At 40.0% G+C, this 14,044-nt stretch overlaps 1 protein-coding gene across 1 annotated transcript in view; it reads right to left on the bottom strand.

Annotated features, from left to right (window-relative positions):
• Nucleotides 1-766: 766 nt before the first annotated feature.
• LOC114648996 (receptor-type tyrosine-protein phosphatase eta-like) overlaps nt 767-14,044 on the bottom strand; it is a 50,889-nt gene continuing 37,611 nt past the window's right edge. Inside the window, exons 4-7 of the mRNA XM_051924775.1 lie at nt 12,027-12,266; nt 7,547-7,807; nt 949-1,218; nt 767-885 (exon numbers count right to left, since the gene is read on the bottom strand). Coding sequence (XP_051780735.1) covers nt 767-885; nt 949-1,218; nt 7,547-7,807; nt 12,027-12,266 — 890 coding nt within the window. The remainder of the gene's footprint in view (nt 886-948; nt 1,219-7,546; nt 7,808-12,026; nt 12,267-14,044) is intronic.

Raw genomic sequence — 14,044 nt, forward strand, 5'->3', positions numbered from 1 at the left:
AGGAGTGAGGAAAATTGACATTGTCCCTAATCAATGCATAATATCCTAATAATCACCACATGATAATCACCTTCCTGGCAAACATTATGGTGAGTACTGGACCGGAGATTCCATCCAGTAATTGTATCTCACTTTCAGGAAGGCCTCACCAGACTGTGATCTCCAGTGTACATGGCAGTGTGATGTGGTTGAGATGAGAATTAGCATCTTCGTTTGCAGCTGCCCCAGGTAGAGGAGATCAGGTACCTCAGGGTCTTCCTCACAGCTAAGAGGAGAGGTGACCATATGATTGACACACAAATCAGTACACACAAATGTGGTACAAATGGTGGAGCAGGAGCTAAGTCCATGGATGAACCTGGTCAGTCTGCATTCTCATCCACACCTATAGTTATTAGTATTAGGTAGTGGCTGAAAGAATAAGACAAACCACCACAGTGAGGTGTCTTATTTCATTATGAGCTCTGTGTATTGGCCGAAGCAATGAGATTGCAAGTATAAGCAACTAAAACAAGGTTCTTGAGCAGGGCTGCTGGCCTCACTCACTGAGACAGCGTGAAGAGCTCAGCAATTTAGAAGGAATGTTGCTACTGTGACTTGACAAACACCAGTTAGGGTGCTTTGGGCATGCAGTTAGGATACCCACTTGGCACCCCCCACAACAGATGTGGCCCACAGGGAGAAGACCAGGGACACGCTGGAGGGATCATATGTCTCAATTGTCCAGGGAGTGTCTGCATATTCCTTGGGTATGTGTAGAGAAACTTTATGGGGATAAGGAGACCTGGTCAGCCCGGATCATCATAACGCTACCCTGACTCTCAGCAGGAAAAGCAGAAAGAAAATTAGGATGGTGATGATCATGAAAAGTAACAGGACCGCTTACTACAAAGTGAAGAAATGCACTTTTAAAAACAATCAACATGAATAGATTTAAATGAAACTTACTGGTTGCCTTAGTGATGTTTTTTGACAGGCTCACAAGATTCCCAGAAAAGGTGGTGATGTTGAAAAAGTAGCTGAGGCCAGGATTTAGATCAGTGATGGATGTATTTGTGCTTGATTCACTCAACCTAATGCTTTTTAAAAATGTAGAAGAATTATATTCAGTGACTAAAATGTTGTATCCATTTATTATTCCTTCTGGCTTGGCCCAATTCAGCTCAATTGATGTGCTGTTAAAATGTGACACACTGAAGTTCGTGACAGCAGCTGGGTCTGGAAAGAAAGAACAAAAATAAATGTCCACTGTAATAAAAGGACACGTGTCTGTGTGTGTGTGTGTATGTCTGTCACTTAGAATTGACTTTAAAATATTATAAAGTCTTAACTAACCTTTCTATATTTTGGAATGCCTGTAGCCCTACATTCCAAGATGCAACCTTAGATCTTCTAATGGTGGTCTGCTAATAATTAATTCCAAGAGCCAAGCTTAAAAGAAGTGGAAGTTCACCAGGCTAATACTTTGGAAGATTTAAAATAAAAACGGCTAAAAACCCATTATTTTAATTTGGCTTTATTGTAGTTACATTTTAGTTGTACTCCTAATCTATATACTGTATATAAAAGCCAAATACCACTGACTCACTCATCACAAAATCTCCTGAGCCATGAGGACTTAGGACTTGAAATTTGGAATGTAGGTTACCCTTGGCCCATAGGTGCTTGCTAAGAAATGGTTTTAAAAATTTCGTGGTCCAAGCGTGTTCTGTCTCTATGTCTGTCCGCTTTTCACAAGAGAATTACTTAACAGATTTCGATCTGGTTGTTTTCTATAATTAGCTTGAACTTTCCAGTTCATTTTGTGACTTATCTCATCAGGGTAAGTATCATAGTTCGCTTGCGGTACCGATGTATTTATGCAAATCCAAGAGAGTGGCTGTGGGACGAGAGCAGGGGGGCAAGTTAGTCTACCTCTTGCCACGTGTTGGGGGTACCTTGCCTATGCTTAGCTAGCAATACCTGTTTGTTCAACAGACATTATCATCTACAGATTGTTAAGGAGTAACGTTTGACGTTTTTGAGAGAGGGATCAAAGCTCCATGTGTTTTAAAGGGTAGCTACTGATTGGCAGAGATATCACGGCCATGTGCTTTTCTCCCCACGCGGGGAATGATTTCCCGTCAGAGCTGAACACGATCAGATATAGTCCCAACGTCTATTGATTTTTAAAGTTTGTCCTGTTTCATTACTATGTGGGTGCAGCCACGGGGTACAGCTAGTAGTCTATATGGGCATAGAGTTATCATATTCTTCAGGGATCTGCAGTCTTTACTAATCTGTCTCTACTTTTCTCTGCTGTCTTTTCCAGTTCTTCTGTGGTGGTGATCTGTGCCACCACCACCTGATCAGGGCACTGTGCAGCCACCTGTGATGCTAGAATGAAGGTGGCTGCCCATCAGACCAACTTCATCGAATCCTCTCATATGTAGCCTGGAAACAAAAAGGAATGAATTAACGACATTTATGTTAGGTAGAATACCAAGTGGGAGCTGGGTGGTCTTTTGGCCTAGGAAACCCCTGCAGATTTTTTTTTTATCTACCCTAATTGGAGTGTTTTTTTGTTTTTTTTCTGTCCTCCCAGCCATCTAACCTTATCACTGGACCCATCTTTAGAGACTTTCACCGTGACACTGCATATATGGTCTTCTATTTGATATTTATCTGTTTTTATGACTGTTTAGATTCATTTGTTTTTTTTTTCTTCTTTCTTTGTTACTTATCTTTAATATTATTTCCTAATCTTATTTGTTTCTCTTCTCTTGTAACTTCTCTTTGACATGTTATAAAGCGCTTTGAGCTACATTGTTTGTGTGAAAATGAGTCTATAGAAATAAAGTTGTTGTCATTGTTTTGGTTGTTGTGTATTTGTGTGTCTGTCCGTTTGCTAGGGTTACAAAGAAAAATTAAACAAATGGCTGAAAATGTAAAAGAAGGGTCAAAACAATCAAAAATGATAATAAGAATGCCAAATAAGGGTCTAAAAATAAGAAAATGATCAGCCTATTCTGTTGTCCAATGTTATATACTAGAAACAGCAGGGTGGTGGCGACTTTCTTGCACCCACTTGGACCACATGAATGAGGATGATAGCTCTAATGCTAAAGACTGAGAACTTCATATGGTGGGCAATGGATGAGCACATGGACATACACATTGGGAAACCAAAGCTCTGAAATGACTAGACAAGAGCCGCTAAACCGATGTGGTAGCGACCACTGCCGCGCTTGAGCCCAGAAAAACACTTTGACTTTTAGAGTGGTCAGTTTGATGAGCGACACTGAGAAAGTAGCTCAGTCTGAAAACGAAAAGGCTGCCATGAGGGAACAAGAACAGGTGCGTATTATTAAATGTGACCAAATGGGCAACTCATGTATCCAATCAAAAACAGGAGGGCTATGTTGATTATTTAGATTTCAACCCATCCTAGATGGGCAACACAACTAGTAGCTTCCTATATCAAAATGAACGTAGATTACAATTTAGACATTTCAGGTTATTATTACACAAACATACACATTTGAATATTTTTTATGAATTGTAGCTTCACTTTTTAATTTTTATTTGTTAATTTTTATTATTCTTTTGCTGTTAAGTCTTTCACAATAAAAGAAAATGTATGACTACAAATAGAAGAATAGCAAAGGTTGTAAGCCCAAAATTGTATATGTTATTTTTTCTAGCAGATACTGGGTGATTTTTAGGCCTCTTGGAGGCTACATGTTATTTGACCATTGCCAGTTTTACTGCTGGTGCGGTTTGAATTCCTGCGCTGATGTAGTTGTATGCGCTGCCACGAAGATGACAGCAATGATGATCATGTGACTGCCAGTATGAAAATGTATTGGCCGTACTCACACGTGTTTCTGAATTCAGCTGTTTCCTCTTAAGTTAGAACTTAATGCAAACCCGGCGTAAGTTAAAAATCATTGTGGTCAATTACAGAAAATATTCATCCACCTCTCTACTGTATCACTCATACTGCCTATTATATATTTCAGGGATGGGAATTTAGCTTTCAAAAAATAATTTAAAGCTTATTTAGTATAACAAGTGTTGTTTGATACCACATGTGACTTCAAGATCATTTGTGGGGATGGGATTTTGGCTGAACAGACCCCTTGACAATCCTTCATATAAGTTTAACTCCACAGAGCTGAACCTTTGTGCGTTTAAGTGGTTCTGCAGACCTGTAGAAAGATGGGCATGGATTGGTGTCAGGCTGTCCTTTCTCCTTCTTATTTCTGAGTGAAATATGTGTGTTATTAGTGTGTTGTGACTTTATATCATTTGTATCCAAAGATTAACTTGTATGATAGAATAAACACAACACTACAGTTGCTACAAGATTGTGATTACTTCAGAAGTGTGAAAGATGTAAACTTTTACTCTTTTTAAAATGAACTTTCTATAGTCGATTAACAGTCATGTGAAAAAGTAAGTACACCCCTTGGAAATAGTTGACTATCAATCAACGATAGGCAGACATTAGATCTTCATGTAAAAAGTGCCACTGATAAATGTGATATACTTGAACAAATGATGCATAAAATTGGCACAATGTATTCATTCTCAATAATCTAAATTAACAAAAATGCAGATCTGTGATGTGGTAAAAGTAAATCCAGCCCTGCATTTATTGCCACCTCAAACCCATCAAAAGCAGGTGTTTCAGATTGATTAGAACCTCCTTAGGGAGTGTGTAGGTGGAACCCGTCTTAATTAAACCATAGATATCAAGGATCTGGTGTCCTCTTTTGACATTGATATGTGTGGTATCATCACGCCAAGATCAAAAGAGCTCTCTAAGGTCCTCAGAAAGAAGGTTGTGGCTACCTATGAGTTTTTTTAAGGGATTTAAAAAGATTGCCAAATTAATTTAAATCAGCCATTCCACTGTAATGAAAATTATCATCTACAAGTACAGTTGTAGTTTGGATGTCAGACAACTGCTAGGATTGGCCAGCCCAGCAAATTCTGCCAGAGAGTTAACCATTTCATACTAAAAGAAGTCTCCAAGGACCACAAAACGTAATTGTGGGATCCAACAGCAACTCTTACAAATGTTGCTCTCCAAGTGCATGCATCTACAATCAGAAAGAGATTGAACAAATCTGACGTGCTTGCTTGGGAGGTCTGCCAACCCCGCCAACCCCTTTCCCCACCTGCCAGTGGCCACGTCTCCAAAACCCCTCTTAAATGGTGTTACAATGGGAAAACAAATACATTTTTGTTTTTAACTCCTCTTTGCTCAAGCAGCTGCTGGCATGCTGCTGCTGCCCTCATGAGTGATCTGCAATTTGCTTGCCTACCCCTTCCCGCCAGCGGTAGATGCCGTTGAGAAGAGGGTGGCTGAGCGCACCCCAAGGAGACGTGGCAGGTCCTCTGAAACCCCTCTTAAATGGTGATACATTGGGAAACAAGTAACAGTTGTTTTTTTCACCTCCTCTTTGCTCGAGAAGCTGCTGGCTTGCTGCTGCTGCCATGCCACGTGATCTGCAATTCGTGCGGAGCTTCGAATGTATAAAAGCCTGTACAGTACCTGAATATTCGATCTCTTTTTGCTGTTCCGTTATTTCCCCGAGTAATATTTTCAGTTTGTTTGCACTAATGCGATCTTTACTGTCATGTTTTGAGACTTTCGAATTTTCCTACTTCCATTATCTCTAACCTGCTCTGCATGTGTATCACAGGATTTGCGTCTGAAGGTTGTAAGTATGATGTGACTTGTCCATCTCGCAGGAAGTTAAAGTGTCTCTGTCTCTCTGTCTCTCTGTCTCTCTCTTCAAAAGATCACGTCTCTTCCCGGGAAAATGTCTTGTCTCGTCGCAAGTTTTTTTTTTATAAGAGAGAGAAACGAAAATTAGAGTAAGACAACTGTTTGCCACTGAACATCTAGGCAAAGCCCAGGACTTCTGGAACAATGTTGTCTGGACAGATGAATCAAAGATATAGTTGTTTGGCCACAGTAACAGTAGACATGTTTGGTGCAAACTGAAGGCAGCATTTCAGGATAAGAACCTCATACCAGCTGTTGAGCATGGTTCTGGTTTGGGGTTGCTTTGCTACTTTAGAGCTTGGGCAGCTTGCAGTTATTGAGTCAACTATAATTTCTGTAACATATCAAAGTGTGCTTGAGGAGAATGTGAGGCCATCTGTCCGAAGGGACCTTTCAATACAATAATGATCCAAAGAATTCTAACAAATCCACCAAGGAATGGAGGGTTATGGACTGGCAAAGTCAAAACCCATTGAAATGTTGCGTGGATGGGTGTTGATGGACAATACATGCAAAAACACTCACAGACATCTTGCCACTGGAGGAATTTCTGATGAAGGAGTGGTCAAAAATGTCACTGAGTGGATGTCAGAGACTGGTAGACGGTTGTGCAAAACACGAAAAAGAAGTCATTTGTGCTAAAGGAGGCAATACCAGCTTCTGAGGTCAAGGGTGGACTTACTTTTTCATTTTTAGGCCATTACCTCTATTGATATTTTGGTTTTATAAAGGAATGAAAAGGCATGTTTTTCTTGTACTTTTACTTAAATTCCCCAGTGGGGGCTGAGTGGTCTTTTGGCCTTGGAACCCCTGCAGATTTTGTTTTTTATCTCCAGCCTAGTTTAAGTTTTTTTTTTTTCTATCCTTTCAGCCATCTGACCTTATCTTGTTTTGTTGTTAATTATTCTTTAATATTGTTGCCCAATCTTAATTGATTTTCTCTTTGTCATCTTGTGAAGCACTTTGAGCTATATTGTAGTATGAAAATGCGCTAATTAAGTAAATGTTGTTGTTGTGCTGTAAGTACAGTATATCACCTTTATCTGTAGGCATTGTTTGCATGAAGATTTAACGTCTGCCTGTTCAAAAATGTTGAAAAAGTCATCAATTTCCTTGAGGTGCACTTACTTTTTTTACTGTATATATGAGGGACATTCAAAAAGTTTCCGCACTTTTGTATTTTCGTTGCAAACGGTTAAGGCAGGAGGAGTAGTAATTGGGCATTAAAAAGTTGGTACGGCGCGGGGAAAATTGCATTGCAAAGGAAGGTGACTATGTAGAAATGTTTTTGAAATTCTTAATAGAGTTAAAAAAAAGTGCAGAAACTTTTTGAACATTCCCCGTAGTACTATATTTTAACAAACATAAAAGCTATCTATTTTAGCATATTTCGTGCTAACTACAGTGCATATAAAGCCCCTTTGATAGTTCAGCAGCTCCAACTCAGTCCCAAAACTTGTGGGATTTTACTACAAGTTTTTAAATGTACAAGATAAGAAGTTGAACTGCAGGATCTCACATCGGGCACTTTAACTTGCCTGAATGTTTCTAATGTGCCTGGCGCAGATCAGTAAGTCAAATTTAATGTGAACTCCTTCAACTTACTTGATGAGGCTTTGAGTCACTTATTATAGCAGAAATCCTAACTGTGAGACTTTATGAACATGTCGGACACTGAACAGTGTAGCCTCTTGGTTTGTGTCTGTCACATCAAAACTGGAGTCATTTACAAATACAAAAGGAATAAATAAATTAATTGATTCTTACATGTTGTGTTAGAGACAGAAGTGTTGACTCCTTCAATGGACCGGTCCTCCACCAGGGCAGTGACAGTAAAAGTGTAATTGGTGCCTGGCTGAAGAGTTGAGATGTTTGCACTGCAATTTTTGAACACCAAGTTTTGCGCAAAGGAGTCACTGGAAACGGTCACCCGGTAGTCAGAGCTGTTCCCCTCCGGCTTAGTCCATACGAGAAAGGCCCAAGTTGTGCTTATATCAGTGACAGACAATTGTGTGACCATCTCAGGTTCTGAATGGGAAAATAATCACATCACAGAAATAAGGATTATTTAATTCATTGAATTCTATGAACATAGAAGGGAGCTGTTATACGTTTAACCTGCAGCCTTCAACAGTTGTTAAATCCACTTCAGGGTCATGGTGGGTTGGAAGCCAACTCTGAACTGGACGCCAGTCAGGTGCAGGTCAATCTCACACACACACGGAGCCAAGTAACTAAAATGTGAATGTCTTTGAGATGTGGGAGGAATGCCAAACTAAGGTCATGTAGACAAACTGGGTGAACATACAAACTACACATTAGAACATTCTAGATGAGAACATGACATTCAGACCAACAAGGCTCACCAGTCCTATCCATTTAATTCTTCCAAATAAACATTAAGTCGAGTCTTGACAGTCCTTAAAGTCTTACCACACTACTTGGTCATTTCATGTGTCTGTGGTTCTTTGTGTAAAGAAAAACTTCCTAATGTTCGTGCAAAATTTCCTCTTAACATGTTTCCAACTGTGTCCCCGTGTTCTTGATGAACTCATTTTAAAATAACATTTTCGATCCACTGGACTAATTCCCTTCACAATTTTAGATCACTTCAATCATGTCTCCTATTAATCTCCTTTTGCTTAAACTGAAAAGGCTTACTGTAGCTGTCTGACCTCAATTATAAGTGTCCCGTCTGGAGAAAACCAGGCGCCGCTCATCACCTGTGCAATATCATTCCAACGGTGATACGTGGTGGTGGATGCATCATGTTGTGGGGTTGAGATTGGGAGAATAGTAGGATTGAGAAAAAGCCAAATGGAGCAAAGTGCGGAGATATTTTTAATGAAAAACCTCCCGTAGAGCACTCAGGACCTCATAATTCAACTTCTAATGACCCTAAGCACAATGCAAAGACAACACAGGAGTGGCTTGGGAACAACTTGAATCCAACTGAACGTCTCTGGAGAGACCTACAAATATCTGTTGACTAACAGTCTCCATCCAACCTGCCAGAGCTTGAGATGATCTAAAAAGAAGAATGTCAGAAAGCCCCTAAATCCAGGTGTGTGAAGCTTGTCGTGTCAGACCCAAGAAGACTCCAGGCTGGAATCGCTAAGTCCTGAGTAAAGGGGGAAATAATTAATATTTGATCCTCTGCTGAATTTTTAAGTTTGCTCACTTACCAATAGTACTAGGGTGTTGTACCGTGTTAGCCATTATGAATGTAGAGAAAAGCCAAGCAAACAATAAAAGGTGTCATTTTGCTTGGCTTTTCTCACTTACCAAGAAATGAACAGTCTGTAATTTTATGGTAGTTTCATTTTAATGGAGAGAGACAGAATATCAACCAAAAATCCAGAAAAAAAGCAAATTACATAAAAGTTATAAATTGATTTGCATATCATTGAGAGAAATAAGTATTTGATCCCCTATAACGCAGCCACAATTCTGGCTCCCACAGACTGGATGTGTGCTCATGTGGCACACAGATTACAATCAATCAATCAATCAATCAATCAGTCACAGATACTCCTGATCTCAACTTGTTATGTGTATAAAGCACACCTGTCCACAGAATCAGTTTCTTCCATTCCAACCTCTCCACCAATGTGGGCAACACCAAAGAGCTGTCAAAGGACGTCAGGGAGAAGATTGTAGACCTGCACAAGGCTGGAATGGACTACAAGACCACCAGCAAGAAGCTTGGTGAGAAGGTGAAAACTGTTGGTGCGATTATCAGCCCAAAACTACACCGGATGTTCACTGGCAAACTTAACATGGGCCTGTACATGTGCCTTCTTGATCAGGGGGACCTTGCGGGTGCTGCAAAATTTCAATCCATGAGGCAACCCCATGAACATCCGGTGTAGTTTTGGGCTGATCCCTCACCTTTTTCATGATCATCCTCACCCCATGAGGCAAGATCTTGCATGGAATTCCAGACCAGAAATGGAACTTCCAATTCTGAATAATCACACCAACAGTTGTCACCTTCTCACCAAGCTTTTTGCTGATGGTCTTGTAGTCCATTCCAGCCTTGTGCAGGTCTACAGTCTTGTCCCTGACGTCCTTTGACAGACCTTTGGTGTTGCCCATGGTGGTGGAGTGGTTGGAATGGAAGAAATTGATTCTGTGGACAGGTGTGCTTTATACACGTAATGAGTTGAGATCAGGAGTATCTGTGATTGATTGATTGATTGATTGATTGATTGATTGATTGATTGTAATCTGTGTGCCACATGAGCACACAGCCAGTCTGTAGGAGTCATAATTCTGCCTTGGTTGTAGGGGATCAAATACTTATTTCACTCAATGACATGCAAATCAATTTATACCTTTTATGCAATGTATTTTTCTTGATTTTTGGTTGATAGTCTCTCTCCATTAAAATGAAACTACCATAAAAATGAGAGACTATTCATTTCTTTGTAAGTGAGCAAAGTTACAATTTCAGCAGGGGATCAAATAATTATTTCCTCCCACTGTAAATAGATGGGGTGGTGCAGTGGGTAGCGCTGCTGCCTTGCAGTTAGGAGACCCGGGTTCGCTTCCCAGGTCCTCCCTACGTGGAGTTTGCATGTTCTCCCCGTGTCTGCGTGGGTTTCCTCCGGGTGCTCCGGTTTCCTCCCACAGTCCAAAGACATGCAGGTTAGGTGGATTGGCGATTCTAAATTGGCCCTAGTGTGTGCTTGGTGTGTGGGTGTGTGTGTGTGTGTCCTGCGGTGGGTTGGCACCCTGCCCGGGATTGGTTCCCTGCCTTGTGCCCTGTGTTGGCTGGGATTGGCTCCAGCAGACCCCCGTGACCCTGTGTTTGGATTCAGCGGGTTGGAAAATGGATGGATATAAATAGATGTGTCAATGGGATATTTCAGTTTTTAATTTTTAATACATTTTCAAACATTTCTAACATCCTGTTTTTCATTCTGGAGTATTGAGTGTAGCTTGATGTGGAATAAAAATGAATTAAAATGGTTTAAGCACAAGGTTGCAACACAATAAAATGTGTTAAAAGTGAAGGGGTCTGAAGACTTTCTGAAGGTACTGAAGCTAATGAATGGTACAGCAGAACAATTTCAAAAGCAGATAGAAATCAAATGTGTCCAAGAGATCCAAAACACAAATCAACCAGGTAATGCATCGGGGAGGCAAAAGTGTAAAACCAAAAAACTGGGCAAACTGATCTTGAGATTTAAATTCAATTAGATATTTAGTGAATCAAGAAAACCAACAAACCAAAAAGCAGCTCAACAAGGCAGTAGCAAAGACATGGCATGGTTTGAAGGCTTCAGGTAATTATTTAATGTAAAGTATTTGCAACAAAAATGCTGAACACTTTACACGACTTTTCCAGAGATTTTCAGTCACAGACTTCATGTATATAATCTTAGTGCGTCGAGGACAGTCACTGCAAACTCCTGTGACTTTTCAGTCGTGTAGTCTGACATGTCCAGCGTCTCAGTCTGACCAGGCTACGACTCACCTCGACAAGTCTAACAGGTATGATTTTACCTAAAGTCGTGGGGATGAGCTCTGTGCAAATGGCCAATGAGCTCTCAGCCAGAATTACAATGCATGGAATCCAGCAATCCGGCTATTTCAGACCAAAAGAGAGGCCTGTCTGTCTGCTGTCTTGTGTTTTACAAACCACAATAGAATAGAAAACAACGGGACACGATTGTGGCTGAATTCACTGTACTTATAAACCCTCTGTAAGGCTACCAGCTCCATCAGGCAGCACGTTATTGACTGTCAGATAAAGGGGCAACCTCACGATACCCTGGAAATGTGAAACTGTGCTGGAAAGTCACCATGGAGTCATGTAATCCCCATCAATGTCTAGTCGTGTTATCTGACATTTTCAGGCAATGAGATCAGCACCTGCAGTCATCAAGTCTGGACTGGAAGTCGTGTAATGTGAAATCGGCTTCAGTTTTATACTGCTTGAACTTACTTCATCTGCAACAGAAAATGTGTTTCAAAAATATTCAAATATTTATGTGCAAAAATAGGTAGAAATAAAACATGACATTCTGTAGTATTAACTCATTTTTCCATTTCAACCCAAATTGCTTGTGTATGTAACAAAAAGAGCAATTAGTACTTTACTGCTCTAGTGATGACAGCAGACACTGCATTGTTGGAGCCAACCAAACGCATGGCCCAAAACACAAGTCCTCCCTTTTTTATCTGCAATGATAAGAAGACGTTGCTGCCAAAAACATCGCTACTTAAATAACAGACATACGTGTATATGCTGATGCATTCTCTGAGTTGAGATCTCTGCCACATTTCACAGGGTAGACATTGAACTGGTATTGTGTTCCCGGGACCAGATCATGGATATCATATGTCAAAGCCGTGACATCCGAAGAGTTTGATAAATACGTGACCCGGTAGTAAGAAATGTTGCCAGGGCCTGCAGTCCACTGAAGAGTAACACTTGTTGTTCTGATATTGGAGATGTTCAGCATCCCATAGAAACGATCTGGATGGGGAAATGAGATAAAAGCAAGAGTATGATTGGGTGGTGTAAGTTTACCAGTCCTTATTTCTCATTTAAATATGAAGTCAGCTGAAAAAGAAACCAAAAATACAAAACAGTCATTTTATGTAGTAAAGCTTTGGACACTCCAATACTGTCAATGTTGTTTTTGTCTCCAACCATGAATGACCAAGTCACCTCACCTGACTCCACAGCTACGTATGTATAAAAAATCTGGGGATTCGTTCACAAGATTGTTTGCTGGTTTCTATTTTAGAGGAATAAAATCATAATTTTAGAATTATAAACTGTAACTCCATGAAAACAAGCCGCAATATGCCTCAGTTACAAACGGACTGCGATTAATTAAAAGATCTCTTGAAGGCAATTTACCAAGCTACATCGGCATTCTGTCTTTCTTGTTATGTAAATAATTTGTGGTATTTTTAGATTAAAATAATCAAACAATTTAAAACTTAATAGTAAAAGAATTGGAGACAGCACAAGATCACACAGATAAACTTTAAGAATCAAAACTTTTGGGCAGAGCTAACCATCGTCAGGATGGCTAGCCAATCATATGTGGGTAATATCAGGAGGTCTGGAACCCATGGAAATTTTTGACATAAATTGGATGTGTTCAAAACTTTTTTAAAATATTGCAAGATTTAATTAACAAAATTTTAGAATAAGCATTTATTTATATTGGGGACAAGGACATTCTCCCTTCTTTGTTGTTGGCTCTCCTCTCTTTCTCTCGGGTGAGGGTTGAATTCTGTTTTGTTAAGTTCGACTTGATGGTATGGAATGTAATTTTCTTCAAATAAAATAAAAAAAAAGAAATTTTGACATAAATAACAATATGTCAGAGAGACCAGAGAATGGTATTAGAAGCAGAGATACATCACAGAAAGAGAGACCATTTCATCTGGACATCGGAAAACGCAACTCCTACATGAGTCGGACTGCTGAATCTAAAAGCCACCCAGACCAACAGCCTCATTTGGCACTGCTGTTAATTTTCTGTAAGCCCTCTAATATAAAATACTAGCTGTCCCCCGCGGCTCCACCCATGTAGTAATGAAACAGGACAAACTCTAAAAATCAATAAAAACATTTTTTAAATATGCAATTCTGGCCAAGCAGAAGGTAGGTACGCTCTAATGTCAAATGTTGCCACTGTATCTGATCGTGTTCAACTCTGATAGGAGAGTGTACCCCGTGGTGGGGAGAAAAGCACATGGCCGTGATATCTCTGGCAATCAGCAGCTACCCTCTAAAACACACATAGCTCTGATCTCTCTCTCAAAAACGTCAAATGTCACTCCTTAACAATCTCTAGATGATAATGTCTGCTGAACAAATGGGTACACTCCAACACATGGCGAGAGATACACCAACTCAAATGGAGGATGGCACGTGAGTGATTGAGGAGGGCCCCACCTGCTCCCCTCGGCCCGCAGCCTCTCTCTCGGATTTGCATGAATAAATCGGTACAACAAAACAAACTGTGATACTTAGCTCAATGACAGAAGTCGCAAAATCACCTGGAATGTTCAAGCAAGCTATAGAAACAAAAAACAATCTAAATCTGATAGGTAGTTCTCTCATGAATAGCGGACAGACATACAGACAGACATTGGATTTATATATATATAAATATACACCCAGACTTTACTATCTATTATATTTTCTTTTAATGGTTCTTTTACTTGTATTATTCTATTTTAATAAAATTTCTATACTTTATGTTATCTAGAGAGACTGTACAGCCTATATAC

This window comes from Erpetoichthys calabaricus, chromosome 3, assembly GCF_900747795.2.
Source record: "Erpetoichthys calabaricus chromosome 3, fErpCal1.3, whole genome shotgun sequence".
In the NCBI taxonomy this organism is placed as follows: domain Eukaryota; kingdom Metazoa; phylum Chordata; class Cladistia; order Polypteriformes; family Polypteridae; genus Erpetoichthys; species Erpetoichthys calabaricus.